The sequence below is a fragment of the Orycteropus afer genome, unplaced genomic scaffold (assembly GCF_000298275.1).
Source record: "Orycteropus afer afer isolate SDZICR_OR568_19922 unplaced genomic scaffold, OryAfe1.0 scaffold00176, whole genome shotgun sequence".
NCBI classification, from domain to species: Eukaryota; Metazoa; Chordata; class Mammalia; order Tubulidentata; family Orycteropodidae; genus Orycteropus; species Orycteropus afer.
Window position 1 is genome coordinate 1,252,230 of NW_006921763.1, and position 16,359 is coordinate 1,268,588.

At 38.5% G+C, this 16,359-nt stretch overlaps 1 protein-coding gene across 1 annotated transcript in view; it reads right to left on the bottom strand.

The window, feature by feature from the left end:
* PDS5A (PDS5 cohesin associated factor A) overlaps positions 1 to 15,629 on the bottom strand; it is a 216,501-nt gene extending 200,872 nt beyond the window's left edge. The window contains exon 1 of the mRNA XM_007947143.2: positions 15,492 to 15,629. Coding sequence (XP_007945334.2) covers positions 15,492 to 15,629 — 138 coding nt within the window. The remainder of the gene's footprint in view (positions 1 to 15,491) is intronic.
* Between the last annotated feature and the right edge of the window lie 730 nt (positions 15,630 to 16,359).

Consider the following 16,359-nt stretch of genomic DNA (forward strand, 5'->3'; position numbering starts at 1 on the left):
ATCACTATGGAAGTAGACTGCCTCATCTTCCTTCCGTAAAACTTAATTCAACAGAAATGTAGAGAAACACAGAGTTCTAAATATTATTTATCACCAAATAAGGTAAAAGAGGTCATAGTATACATAGTTGTAGGTCTTCCAAAAAAATTCACATTTTCTAACAATAGACCCAAGTTTAAAATAACTGTTTTTGGGAAGAATTTAAATTTACTGTAAAAACATCCTATAACTAATTGAAAAAATTATTTAAAACTTCCAAAAATAGTAACATGAAATTTGGCAATAACGAAAATAAAATACATTTCTGATACTCTCAGTGTAGTTTTTTTCTGAATTAAAATTACTTGAGGGGTTTATTTTAAAATGCAGAAAACTGAGCCCATACCTAAACTATTAAATTGGCTTTGGGGAGAGGGAAAAAGAAAGGGGATCACCAAACATCTGATTCTTAACAAAAGCACCACCAGGTGATTTTTAAGAACTGTAAAGGTTTGAGAACCATTAATCTAGTTGAGGGTATGCTTATTTTCTTTGGAATTTAAAATCTTCTGTATGGAACATCTGTGTGCCACCGTAGCAGAAAAAAAAAAGTCAAAATAGGAATGGTAAGAAGAAAATGACAAATCCTAAATTAAAAAAATAAATGCACAAATAATAAATGTTTGGGATTTACTAACATTTACTACGCTAAAAAATATATAGAAAAATTCAGACAAAATAAATGAACTACAGCCAAAATGTCTGATAAAGTATCAGTTAAAGGAAGGATGAGAATGAAGTATACTGGACAACATAACATTACCTCAAAGAGATATAAAAACAATTTCATTTTATGACTGCCTGATTTTTACCACTTTCTTCAAAGTCAATTAGGTTATGCCAAGAAGATATGTGTTCTGCATAGCTTCTGGCAGAAGCAAAGAAAATAGTCTCCTTAGAGACACTGACTCAATCCTTATCAATCTGAAGGAAAATATTTTTATTCAATAATTTTCTTTTTGCACATAAGCAATTCATTTCTATTTATTATATAGTATCTAGATGAATGATATTCAATTCAACAACCATTTAAAATGATAGGACAATTATACATGGCTAGTGAACTTAACATACTTTCCAAGTATTAAACTTAGCAAAATAAAATTTGGTATCAATTCATTATTAACATTTAGTTAGAACTCCCACCCACCACAGAAATTCTAGGAAATACTCTAGAAAAGCCAAAGTCACATTATGAATAAGTAATCTAGTACATGAAATACTACTAATGACTTTAATATATATACATATACATAAACATACATATACATACATATATAGATATACAGATATAGTATTTTACTTTACAATTGGTCCAAAGAACCAAGGGACCACATGAATCCCAACTTCTAAGACCATGAGACCAGAAGAACTAGATGATGCCTAGCTTCCCCTGCTGATCACTCTGAAAGGTATCACAATAGGAGGTCCAAGACAGAGTGGGAACAAAATTCAAAATCATAAAGACGACTAGGGCTTACCAGTCTGATAAAGACTGGCGGAACCCCCGAGACTATGACCCTTAGACATCCATCAAGTCTAGAATTAAATCCCCATGGCTCAACTTTCAGCCAAGCAATATACAGGTCTGTAAGGTGAACAAATAACCCAATAACACCAGGAAGGCAGGCATGCCTTAGAACAATCAACCATATGAGATGAAAAGGGCAGCATTTGTCCAGGGATAAAACTCAGAAGGCAGGAACGGACAGGAAAGAAGGACGGATGGAAACAGTAAACACAAAGAGGAAGTAGGAATAATACTGTGATATTATGGGGATTGCAATCACTGTCACAAAACAAAATACGTATGAATTGTTGAATGGAAACCAATTTGCTCTGTGAACTTTTACTCAAACCACAACAAAAAGTTACAAAATTAAAAATATTCTATTGTGTTCTCAATAAAAGTCTATACAACAAATTAGGTTCCCATTTAACAATTTTTAAACCACTGGTTGAGTGACATTGGTTACATTTTACACCATGTGCCAACTTTCTCATTGTTTCCACTCTGATTGTTCCATTTCTAGTAATCTAGTTTCCTTGCCCCCTTGCCTTCTCATCTCTGTTACAGAGTAAATGTTGACCATTTGGTCTCATATAGATGATTTTCTAAAGCAGCACAGTACTCAGAGGTGATATTGTTTATTTTATGATTCAATCTGTTATTTAGCTAACAGATGACCTCAGAGAATCATCTTGGTTCAAGGTTTAAAGAGTGCCTCAGGGCAACAGTCTTGGGGAGTCTTCTAGTCTGAACTTGGTCAGTAAGCCTGGACTTTTTAAGAATCTGAGTTATGTTCCCACATTTTGCTCCCATTCTATCAGATTCATCTATTGTGTTTCTGATGAGAATGGGAGGTACTGGTAGCTGGGCTCCATCTAGTTCTTCTGGTCTCAGGGTAGATGAGGTCATGGTTTGTATAGACTACTAGTCCTGTGGACTAGTTTCTTCTGAGTCTTCGGTTCCTTTCATTTTCTTCTACACTGGACACACAGAAACCAGTAGTTATATGTGAGATGGCTGCTTGTAAGATTTTAAGACCATGGACACTATTCACGAGGATGTAGAACATAAACTTTACATACTGTATTATGCCAACAGACCAATTTGTCCTACAAGATTATGGTCCTAAACCTTCAGACCCATAAATCCATCCCACAAGGTGTTTAATAAGTATCCATGTGTATGTATTTTGTTGGAGTTATGAAAATATATGTATGCATCATGGAAGCAGCAGTCAAGAAATCAAACAACATATTGCATTGGACAAATATTCTGCAAAAGACCTCTTTAAAGTGTTAAAAAGCAAAGATGTCACCTTGAGAACTCAGGTGTGCCTGACCCAAACCATGATATTTTCAATTGCCTTATCTACATACAATAGTTGGACAATGAATAAGGAAGACCCAAGAAGAATTAATGCATTTAAATTATGGTGTTGGCAAAGAAAACTGAATATACCATGAACTGCCAAAAGAACAAACAAATCTGCCCTGGGAGAAGTACAGCCAGAATGCTCCTTAGAAGCGAGGATGGCAAGACTTCATCTGACATGCTTTGGACATATCAGGAAAAGAGCATGTTAAATGTCTCTGGAGAAAGAGCTTCAATGAGATGGATTGACAATGGCTGCAATAATGGGCTTGAACACAGCATCGACTGTGAAGATGGTGGAGGACTGAGTTTTGTTCTGCTGTTCATAAAGTTGCTAACAGAAGCAACTCGGTAGCACCTAACATCAGCAACAATGTGAAAGTGTGTGTGTACGCACATGCATGTATACACACACACGTATATATATTTGCATATAGATGCATCATGCCCACCTATATACATACCTACACACTCACATGTATACATAAATACATATGTCCACTCCTATTATTTAGTTGTTACTGCACAGTTGTTTATGTCCTAAAATTTACCAGACGTCCTTTTTTCTTGTGGTATCATTTACCTTGGTCAATTTGTGCACGCTTCACCCACATTTAGTATTACATTTTCCAACCCACAAAGTAACAAGTGCCTACTCTCTGAAGAGTGACACCCCCAGCCCACCCCCACTTATCCTTGGTAACCAAAAGTGACTGTTGGTTTCAGAATATATACCTATTCTTGTTTTTTTTTATAATAGTGTACAGTATTTGTCCTTTTGTGACTTATTTCACTCAGGATACTGTCCTCCAGTTTCATCCATGTTATGTTTTGAGAATTCATCGTTACTCTTTATGCTTGCACAGTACTCCATTGTATGTATGTACAATTTATTTATCCACTCAATTACTGACAGGCACTTAGGTTGTTTCCATCTTTTTGCTATTGTGAACAGTGCTGCAATGAACATAGGTGTACATATATATCAGATTGTGTCTTTATTACTAGATCTCTAGGGTATATACCCAGCAGTGGGATTGCTGGATCATAAAATACTTCTATATCTAGGTTTTTGAGAAAGTACCATACTGTTTTCCATAGTGGTTATACCATTTTAGAATCCAACCAGCAGTGGATAAGAGTTGTAGTCTTTCCATAACCTCACCAGCATTTGTTTTTTGAGGTTTTTTAAATCAATGTCATTTTTGCAGGGGTGAGATGGTATGTCATGGCAGTTTTGATCTGTACCTCTCTAATAATGGCTAAAGGAGCTCTGGTAGCATAGTGCCTAAGGCACTTGACTGCTAACCAGAAGGCTGGCAATTCAAACCCACCAGCCACTCCTTGGAAGGAAGGTGGGGCAATCTACTTCCACAGTGATACCACCTCAGAAACCCAAGGAGGGGTCGCTATGAGATGGGGCCGACTTGATGGCACATAACAACAACAATAATGGCTAAAGGAACTCTGGTGGTGCACTGTTAAAGGTATGCAGCTGCTTATCAAAAGACTGGCAGTTCAAACCACCAGTTTCTCTGTCAGAGAAAGATAAAGCAGACTGCTTCCATAAAGATTTATAGCCTTGGAAACACTATGGGGTAGTTCTACTCTGTCCTGTAGGGTTGCTATGATTTGGAATAGACTCAATGAAAGTGGATTTTTTTTTTTTTTGGTAGAAATGGCTAGTGAAGAAGCCCTGGTGGTGCAGTGGTTAAATGCTTGGCTTCTAACTAAAAGGTCAACAGTTCAAATCTACCAGCTGCTCCACAGGAGAAAGATGAGGCAGTCTGCTTCTGCAAAAATTTACAGCCTTGCAAACTCTATGGGGCAGTACTACTCTGTCCTATAAGGTAACTGTGGTAGTTAAGGTTATGTGTCAACTTGGCTGGGCCTGGTTTTGAGTGGTGGGGCAGCTGGATGTAGTTATTTCTCATGATGAGACTGGTAATCATCAACTCCACGGTGCAATCTGCTGTGAGCAGCTGAGTAGCTTAGGGATGTGCTCTTCTTCCAGTATACAAGCAGCAGCTTTGAAAGATCTCCAGCTTTTTGGCATGCTTGGATCCTACACTCAACATTGTGCCACAATTCCTGCTGATCTTGGGAATGCTTCTGGTCTTGAACTAGTGGCCTGCCATGCTGCTTGATAATCTTGGGACTGTGTCATTTTACTTGTTGACCTTGGGTTTGTCAGCCTCAGCAGCCAGCAGCTGCCTGAGTTAAGAGATGCCTCCATTTCTAGTGGACCAGAGGCAGAGGCAGAACTGAAGCCCAAGGTCTAGGGCCTTTACCCAGTCCGTAGAGGTGGCACTTTGAACTCAGACTTTTAGCCTCCTAAACTGTTAAGAAAATAAATCCCTATTTGTTAAAGTAATCCACTTTAAGTATTTGTTATAGCAGCACTAGAGAACCAATACAGTCATTGTGAGTTGGGATCAACTTATGGCAATAGGTTTTTGTTTTTTAAATTTTTATTGTGATTTGAGCAAATTTATTTTCCATTCAGCAGTTCATACACATTTTGTCTCATGACAATGACTATAATTTCCCACTTCCTCCCCATAGTCACCTCTTCCCTGTGTCCTTCCTTCCCATGCACTCCTGCCCCCTTAGTTGTCTCCCTGTGGATACACTACTCTTCTATTTTCCCATGATTGATCTCTCCAAGGAGTGTATCTACCTAACATAAATGTTCAGCTCATATGCCTATCTTCTGTTTGGCTAGAAGCCACAGGAGTGGGCCAAACTCCAGACCTGAAGGGCAACTAGGGGCCATAGTCTAAGGGATTTCACCAGGCTCTATCAGACCAGCAAGCCTGGTCCTTTTTTTAAAAAAAATGGATTTGAGTTTTGTTCCACATTGTTCTCCCACTCTATCCAGATGGCAATAGGTTTTAATGGCTAATGATCATGAGCATCTTTTCATGTCTGTTGGCTGTTTGAATGTCCTCTTTGGTGAAGTGTCTATCTAAAAAAATTTTTATTCATCCAAGCCTTCACACTTATGACAAAATTCTCAGCGACTAACAGACTTATTTAGACAGCATCAATTGAAAATGGATGCTATCTGGTCTGGATATTGGGATAAAAAGACTCTAAAAACTGGCCACAAAGAAAAGATGGTACTCATATGCTTAAGAAACTGATAATTAGCTTTTTAAATTCTGCAAAACCAAGACTTAGTACTTATAACTCCTCAGCCCAAAAGCCTTAAGAGATTTTTTTTTTTTTAAATTCATTTCCTTTCTTTGACATTCAAGAGTTAAAAACCATTCATGTTGTTGTTGTTGTTATGTGCATTCATAGGTACCTTCTTTTTCTGTCAACTACTCTCCTTTAAGATCTTTTGGCTCTAGCAAAACTCTTCTATGTATTCTTTAAAATCACCATGCGTACTTCTGCCTCTTAGTCTTTGTCCCCAGTATTTACCTGTCTTAAATGGTCTACTACCGATTGCCTACCTAAGTCTGAATCTTCAAACCCCATCTTATTTGTCACCTTTGCTGTAAGAATTCTCTTGACCATCAAAATTCTTAGTGATCTTTTCACCAAAACAGATGTAATCCTACCACACAACTGGCATTTGTTGGGATAAATTATGATATGATAATCACAAATATTTTTGATGTAAATAGAGATTCATTCCACTGTTATTCCAGTCTCCCCTACTGGAGTAATGCTATTTAAAGGCATTCATTACCAGCACCAATCAGAGTGCCTCTCACAGTGGCCAGAAGTTTTAAATATTTAACTCCAATAAGCCCTGAAGGCTGACAGACTCATTATCTAGGCATTCCTGTTACTGTGTGGAAGCACATCAGTTGAAAAGCTGTGCATTACTATAAAAGATTAAATGTTAACCAACAGCAGGAGAAAGAAATTTAGTGAATTCCTTCATTGTATTTATATTTAGCTTTCCATTGCAAGAGGTTATCTAGAAGCTTCCTTATTTGACTTCTTGTCTTCAGCAAATAAAAAATGTTAGTTTTTTCTATACTGTATGAATTCCACTCATTTTATCTTTTTGAGCCAGGAAATTCAACTTGGACATACTTCCATATGCCAACAACTTCAGTCAAAGTAGTGCTTCATTCAATTAACTTTGAAAATAGAAGCTAAAAGTAACAAAATTCATTAATGCCTTAAATTATTTCTTCTACTTTGAACACCAATCCCTTTTTTTCCTTGGATATATTATGTCTAATATAAGGAAAATAAATCATGGTATTAGAGTTCTAAATGTTACATACTTCATATATAATTTTTATTAAGCCTTAACCTAACTTTTATTTAATTAGAGGTCTTTAATTAAAATTGAAGTAAGCCTTGTTGATTTTTAAACCTGTTACTAATATTCTGTCTCCATCCTTACCCAACCCTCAATTCTTCAAAGTGAAAAAAGCATTACTCAATCCCTTTGTGTTTTAAGGAAATCTATATAGACTTACCTTTCTGAACCTCAATGTGACATTTGCATTTAATCATTCTTATACAATACTTGTTGCCAGGAGGCAATAAAATGCCTTTTTTCCAACAGATTAATTTGCCAATTTGACAGCTAATTTAAAAGCAGGAATAACTTGACAATGTATTACTGAAAGGCTGGAAAAAACAGACACTCTTATGTGTTGATGGTGGAAGTGCAAATCAGTACAACTTCCATGGGGTGGGGAGAATTTGACAATCTCTAATAAAATCACTTACAAACTTATCCTTGATCCAAAAAATCTCACTTCAAAGAATTTATCCTCAAGGTATACCTCCACAAACACTAAACAACGTATGAACAATAAGGTTATTTCTTTAACATTATTGTAAATCAAAATATTGGAAACAACCTGAAATACAACCAAGAGAGACTAGTTGAATAAACTATGGCATAGCTACACATGGAGTACTGTAATACCATGGAAAAGAATGATCTCCATGAACAGATATGGAATAAAGTCCAAGACATCTTGTTAAGTTAAAAAAAAGTAAGATGGTATCTTCTGGGCAAGTAAGAAGAGCAATAACACAGAAAAGATAAACCAGAAACTAATGGAAATTATTATCTATAGTAGGTGGGTGAAAATGGAGTGGAAGAGATAAAAATGAGAGGAAGACTCCTACAAAGGATAAAGACAGTCCTAACTTTAAAACAACATAAAATTAAGTAAAAACAATGAAAAGTGTAATCCCTAAAATTGAATACAAACAGTTGAACAACATAAAATTAAGTAAAAAGAATGACAGACAGTAACAAATATAAATTGATAACAAAACCACTCAGAAAAAAAAAGAATACAACTAACTAACAAATAGTACTTTGTTGTTGTTGTGTGCCATCGAGTTGGACCTGACTCATAGCGACCCCTCCTTGGGTTTCCGAGGCAGTATCACTATGGAAGTAGATTGCCCCATCTTCCTTCCGAGGAGTGGCTGGTGAGTTTGAACCGCCAGCCTTCTGGTTAGCAGTCAAGTGCCTTAGCCACTATGCTACCAGAGCTCCCGTACTTTATATACCCTTAATGGGGCAAAAGGAACTACAAAAAATATTATAAGGGATACGTGTATAGTGATTCAGAAAATATTTTATGCTCATTGTTAAATGCAAATAAATAAATTTATTGATGTTGTGGGAAATCAGGATTTTCACTGTAGGAGAAGGAAGATACAAAGTATGGAATGAAGGGAGCTCAGGAAGAACTAGGTGGTGATAAAGTCAAGTGGAAGTATCAGAATGAACTCACGATTTAGAAAAAAAAATTTTACTGAAAAAGGGGCCCAGGTGATGGGATGGTTAAGCACTCAGCTGCTAACTGAAAGGCTGGTGGTTTGAACCCACCAGTAGCTCTGCAGGAGAAAAGTCTTGGCGATCTGCTCCTATAAAGATTTCAGCCTAGGAAACCCTATGGGACAGTTCTACTTTGTCTTATAAAGTTGCTATGAGTCAGAATCTACTCAATGGCACAACACTATACCGAAAGAGTCTGAAGAAATCCCATCCTAGAAGCAACATGACACATAATGCCCAGATCTTAGGTTACAAACACCACTCTGTTCAAAAAGGAAACCTGGCTATTTGGGGAAGAAACAGCCTACCCAAATTTTGAGTAGGGAAGCACAAGGTGAACACCTTGTACTTGAAAGCTTAAGAAGTGCTCAAGGACTCATACAAATATGTCAAAAGGTATGCTTCAATAGGGACAATCTGAGCCTTGAAAGGAGTAAGGGAAGTAATGGCTTATAATGCATTAAAAAAGAGTCCAAGAGTAATGTTTAAAAAAGAGTCCAAGAGTAATGTTTAAAAACGAGGAGTGGAGGCCACCTCTTCTTTACAGAAGAATGCCAGCAAATAAATGTAGACAGAATGATAGAATTAGAAAATGACATTTTATAACCACGTAAGTAATAACTGGGAGCTCTGGTAGCGTAGTGCCTAAGGCATTTGACTGCTAACCAGAAGGCTGGTGGTTCAAACCCACCAGCCACTCCTCGGAAAGAAGATTGGGCAATCTTCTTCCATAGAGATACCACCTCGGAAACCCAAGGAGGGGTCTCTATGAATTGGAGATGACTACAGCACATAACAACAACAACAACAACATCTCTACAGAAGTAGATTGCCAAATCTTCCTTCTGAGGAGTGGCTGGTGCGTTTGAACTGCCAGCCTTTTGGTTAGCATTCAAATGCCTTAGGCATTATGCCACCAGAGCTCCCTCCATAGAGATACTGCCTCAGAAACCCAAGGAGGGGTCGCTATGAGTCTAATTGACTCAAGGGCAGTGAGTTTCATTTTTTTGTTTGAAGTAACAACTGATTCAAGCAAAAATAAAAATCAATGAATGTTAAAACTACTAACTTAAAAAATTGGTGGGAAGCAAGTTATTACCATTTTCAGAATTACTTACTAATTGCAAAGGTGTTTAAAAAAAAAAAAAAATCAAACTCACTGCCATCAAGTCAATGCCAACATACAGCAACCCTGCATCAGCCTTATAGAACAGAGTAGGACTGTCCCATAGGGCTTCCAAGGCTACTGCAGACTGCCATATTATCTTTCTCCTGTGGAATGGCTGGTACGTTTGAACCACTGACCTTTAGTTAGTAGCCAAGCAATTTAACCACTGTGCCACCAGAGCTCCTCATTTATGAAGGAGAAAAGATACCTTTATAATAGCTGCCAGACTTTAAACAAGTGATGAAACTTAAACAAAAGTACAAAATGAACCTCATGTACTTCTTGATACAAGCAAGGGGAAGTAAACACCATCACCTATATAGCATACTTGTATATAATATCTATGTAGCATACTTAACCTGAATCTAAGAATGAAGAAATGAGACAAATTCTCATGCAACTGATTCTCAAATGTTCAGTGGAGAAAAGCATGCGTGTATGTTTATTGAAAATAAATGTTACAGATCTAGCAAGTTGGCTGCAAATATTTACTGTTGCTTTTGAGATGCATTTTTTTCTTTGATTTATAACTACAAATTAGTATACTCTGACTTATCGTGAGAGCCCCTGTGGCAGCAGATTAAAGATGGTTACAAATTATTTCTTCTTCTACCATTAAGAAGGAGGGTGAATATTCCTCTTGAGTCTGATATGGCCTATGGCTACTGTGACCAAAGACTAAGGCAGAATTAACACTGCCAACTTTAAGCTTTAAAAGGACTGGCAACTTTTTCCATGGTATCTTGGAGCCCTGAGCTGACACATTAGAAATTCAGTCACCCTGCTGGAGTAACTGGATGGAGAATTCCTAAGACTATACAGATCTCGGAGATATGGTGTCCAGCCCACCACGATAAAACAATCACAATAAAGTGAGTCACAGAAATGTTCTTGTTTCCCAATGTATAAAAATATTATGTTTACACTATACTGTAGTCTGCTAAGTGTGCAAAAGCATTACGAAAAAGTTTGATATATGGTGAGAATGACCAAAATGTGACCCAGAGACGTGAAGCAAGCACATGCTGTTAGAAAACTGGTGCCAAAAGACTTGACGCAGGGTTACCACAAATCTTCAATTTTTTTTTTTTTTTTAAAGCAGTATTTGTGAAGCACAATAAAATGAGGTACACCTGTGTAATGCACAGAAGACAGGCCCAACTCAGCCAGCCCTTCAGCTGTTCCTAACAAGGTACTATAACAACGTACCAGGTGCCTGATCAAGTAAAGCTACTGTGGATCCTCCATACCAGTGTAGGTAGAATTTAGCACTGAAATTACATACTTAACAATATGCAAATTACTATACTATGTGGCAACTAGACATAAATAAAAATCATTCCTTGAAGTGAAAAACAAGTATTTTTGGGGTTCTTATGGAGGGGAAGAATTCATGGCGTTCCAGCTCCTAATTGCCCCCCCCCCAAAAAAAACCCTAAACTTAAATCAATCCCCTCCCCACAAATAAAAAGTTGCTCTTAAGTTGATTCTGACCCATGGAAAACCCATGGGTATCAAAGAAAACTGCACTCCATAGGGTTTGTTTTCATGGCTATGCCCTTTGGAAGCACATCACCAGGCCTTTCCTCCAAGGTACCTCTGGGTGGGTTTGAACCACCAACTTTTTGGCCAATACCCAAGCACTTAACCATATGGACCACTCAGGGGCACTTCAAATCAAGCCTACCATATCCTCATTCCTACTCAACTATCAAACAGGCCATATTGTAGAAAGCTGAAGTAATGGGGGAAGGGCAGCTGGAAAAGGGGAGAATAGTTACTTAATTCAAAGTAGAAAAAAATACAAAGAAAATGGGCACATCTTCAGAGGAATAAAACCCTAGTTTTTAATCTTTCCTAATACAGGTAAGATGCTCTGGTGACACAGTGGTTAAAGCATTTGGCTGCTAACCAAAACATAACCAGTTCAAACCCACCAACCACTCCATGGAAGAAAGAGGAGGCAGTCTGCTTCCATAAAGATTTACAGATTCAGGAACTCTATGGGGCAGTTCTACTCTGTCCTATAGGGTCGGCATGAGTCCGAATTGACTTGATGGGAGTGGGAATGCTGTTTTTTATGGTTAATATAAGTAGTCCTTGACTTATAACTGGGTTTTGCTCTCATGACTCTATGATAAATTGGTTCTGAACTAAGTCATAGCTTTTTTTTTTCCCAGTTTTCATTATTATTGCCTTTTATTATCAATATCTTTATAAATCACAACATTGAACATCTGCAAGTGAGTATCTGAGAGTGTTAACAGCAAATTACATACTGCAACACTGTTAGTAAATTACGTACTGCAACACTGTTAGTACTTATCACTAACATTAAGATATACAAAACAAAAACAGACTGTCATTAAGTACAGCCTGTTGTAACTAGAGTATAAGGCAAGTCAGGGACTACCAAGGTAAAAAGTTCTTTGGTGAGTATGGGTTATGTATGTGGATAGTGGTGGTACAGTGGTCAAAGCATACTAACCAAAAAAAGGTTAACAGTTCGAACCCAACAGCCATTCCATGGGAGAAAGATAAGGCAGTCTGTTTCAGTAAAGATTTACAGCCTTGGAAATCCTATGGGGCAGTTCTACTGTGTCTTAAAGGGTCCCTAGGAGTCTGAACTGACTCGATGGCAGTGGGTTTGGTTTTCTGTTTTATGTGGGGAATTTGTCTCGGCAGAAATGAACATAGCATGTCCACTTACTGGACATAACAAAAATATATATTTAACTGCATGTAAAGTAGTTCTCTGAAAACAGATATTAAAGTTTCTACTATACTGAAGTATATTTTAGTTGTTCCAAGGACTTACTCTATGAATTATGTTCTAGGAAGCTTCAAAGCACCACGATAGTTTCTCTTCTGATGCTAAAAAATACTGTCTTCTATCTCTCTGCAAAAGATCAAACCAATTCTCGTTGACTCTCTTCTCTTCATTCTACTGTTTTCAACTGTATGATAAAACCACAACCTTCTCATTCTACTCTTCATTTAGATTCCTTAGAAGAAAACAGCTCTGAACGTCAAAATAGATATAATGCCATTGCCCTGGTTCTGCCACTAACCTGCCCTATGTCTGATCTTGGTAAATGTTACCTGGCCATTTTGGGCCTCACTTTCATCATCTGTGAAGTAAGGAAGGTTTCAGAATATCTTTTAAGCTGCTTCTAACTCAAAAATTATATTTCCACAGTAAAAATCCTTGTTCCCTTCCTGAAAACTGAAGAGAATGGACCAAATATCTCTGAATATCTTTAACCAAGATTTTACTTGCCTTTAAACCCTTTTGGTATTTATATAACATTCGAATACTACTGTTTCAGTTATGATAACAAACTATAGAATTTATAACATTTGTCATATCTAACATTCTAATTACACACACACACACACACACAATCAAAGTTATAAAAAATACATCTAGGTACTGTTAAAAGCTGCATTTCTAAGGAGTCAGTAATACTTAAAACCAAGATCCCTAAGAAGTACAATATCCAAATAGATTTTCAGGAAAGGAAGGAAAGATAAATTTTTTTAAAACCCTAAGAATTCTTCAGAAAAGCAAAATTTAAAAGTAGGACATTCAAATTAATTAATATGCATGTCAATTTTAACTTCCAAAAGAATTCATAAGAAATGGATATACTAACCCAATCCTACTCTAGACTTGGTCATATGTCCATTTGTAGTTATATATTTCTGACATTTATCTATTTTCAATTAGAAAATGTATACACTCAGTACTATATTTTTCCAATCAGAATACACATTGCTAAAATTCAAGGTTTTAATACTCTTAACTTGAAAACAATAAAAAAAAACCTAAAGATTCATAAATTTTTAACTTAAATTTTCATATTGCACATTTTTCAGCATCCCAAAGCACTGAATATAACCTTAGGAGCATCAGTTAAGCATTTAGATTTATGTTAACTGAAGGAATTGTATCCTATTCCTTCCTGAGAGGCAACAAATTGCAAAATCTACTTAGATTTTTAAAAACTAAACTAACACTTGAAACATTCATTAAGCCACTCACAATATTGTATACATTGTTAGGCCAGACACTAAGCTCTAAGAACAAAGGGGAAAAAATCAATAAAAATACATTTTGACCAAGTTGCCCAAAGGTAGAAACATTGTTAACATTGTTTCTTTCCTCATCTCCCACTATATCCAACTGATTCTAACTCTGAAATGTCTCTTGGATCATTCCCTCTCTTCTTTCTCTATTCCCACTATCTTGTTGTTAGCTGCTAAGAAGGCACTCCACAACTCAAGGTGCAATGAGATCAGACTACTATGACCACAAGATATTCAATGGATAGTTATCTGGAAGTAGATCGCCAGGCCTTTCATCCTAATCTGTTTTAGTTTGGAAACGCCACTGACACGTGTTCAGCATCACAGCAACACTCAAGCCTCCACTGACAGACTAGTGGAGTAGTGGCTCCAGTCTTTTTATACTCCCATCTGGGCCCCTATGGGAACTAGCAAAATGTCCTCTGTATCACCAAATGTCTCCTGGGAGGCAAAGTCACCCCAGTGAAGAACTACTTCTTTAAGCTGATCCATTCATAGAAATGACATTTATTTTGTAAGACTGCTAACCACAGTCTGAGAGCTCTGGTGGCACAGTGCATAAGGCATTGACTGCTAACCAGAAGGCTGGAAGTTCAAACCCACTAGCCACTCCTCAAAAAGGAAGACCGGAAAATCTACTTCCATAGAGATACTGCCTTGGAAACCCAAAGAGGGGTCACTATGAGTCAGAACCGACTCAAAGGCACTGAATGGAGCCACAATCTATGCCCATGGAACAGAAAGTTCCAAAAAACTGCTCAACATAAGGTTGAAACTTTCCACCTTGACCTCATGCCCACCATGCCTCAATAAGCTGATTCGCTATTTAAAAAACCTATAATACTCTTTTAAAATCTCTTAAACATATGGACTTAAATCATCATTTTACTTCAAATCTGAACTCTGAAGAGTCAGTACTAAACACATATTTATACTAAACACATATTTAAGCTCCTGGATATTAAAAAATAGTTACAATTAAAAAAAATCCTTTTTGTACTTAAATCAGTGTTCTCAGAAGCTGATCAAAATACAAACCTTTCTAGGCAAATCAACTGTTTACATAGAAGGCTGCAAGTGACTGAACATTACTCCCATTAAGTAAAAGAGAAAACAACTTTTAAAAAACTTGAATTCTTAAACTTGAGAAACAGTAAGATTAAAACACTCTGTTTGAATTTCCTACAAGGGTTACATCCCTACAGAACTTATTCAAACGTGGCCAAGACAGAAAAGGGGCTTTCAGAGGAGGTAAGGAGAAGATATCAAAAAAACTTAGAAGGTGAAGCTCTAAATTAAGCTGGGCCTCCAATCGTGGTGACCTCATGTGTACGGAGTATAACTGCTCCACAGCGTTTCTCAGGCTTGTGACCTTTTGCAAGCAGATGGCCAGGCCCATCTTCAAGATGCCTCAGCCAACATTTTGGGTAGTACAGCACTTATTTGCACCACCCAAGGACTCCTAAAAAGCCGGCCTAGCAATATAGTAACATCACAGGAGAAAAGTACGTCCTATCAAAGACCTGAAAGATGCCTACCTTCAGCCGTTTGATCATTTCGTCGGTGGTGATCTTGTCGGTGATCTCCTTCACCCCCGGAGGGTAGGCAATCTTTCCATCGGCACTCACGACGCCACCGAGGGCAGCGGCAGGCTTGGGCTGCGTGGTGAAGTCCATCCTGGGGGACAACTTTTCTTTCACAGTCCTTTACCGGCCTCTATCGGTCAGAAAACAAAAGTTCAGCGGGAAAGGGGAGACTTTGTAACCTCTTTTTTCATTTCAAAAATCTCTAAGCAAGAAAGGGCCCTTACTCCCCGGAGGCCGGAGCCAGGCGTCTGCCCCGCCACCACCCTCCCCGGGAGCGGTCTCCCCCCGGCCGCCCCGCCGCCCCCACCCGCGCCAGCCCCAGGCCCACGGGGCTCTCCCGGCACCAGCCGCCGCGGTCGCGAGAGGCTCCGAGCAGCGCCAGGAGTTTCCCAATGCTCCTTTCACAATGAAATCCACCCCCAAGCACCAAGGTCCGAAGTTTGGCGACCTCGGGAGGCAGACGGAGACCCCGAGGCCCCCGCTTGGTCACAGCGAAGCGCCGAGACCCCGCCCGGCCAGCCCCTCCGGAGAGAGAGTCGAGAGGCCTATAGAGCTCGGCTTAGGCCGCAAAACTAGGGACTTATGCGGACCCACACGCAGCGGCGGCTCTTGGGAACAAAACGCCCTTGCCAGGCCGAGGTTCTAAACCCCTGACCGTCCCCGTCGCGCTCCCGCCCCTCCCCTGTCCCGCTCCCCCACCCCAGCGGGAGGCGAAAACAAGCCGCCCGCCACCCCCAACCCCATGCCAGGAAGCGGCTGACGCGGCTCTGCACTTCACATTTTGTTCCTTCAACTTCCACCGAGGGGCCCCGGCGGCTCC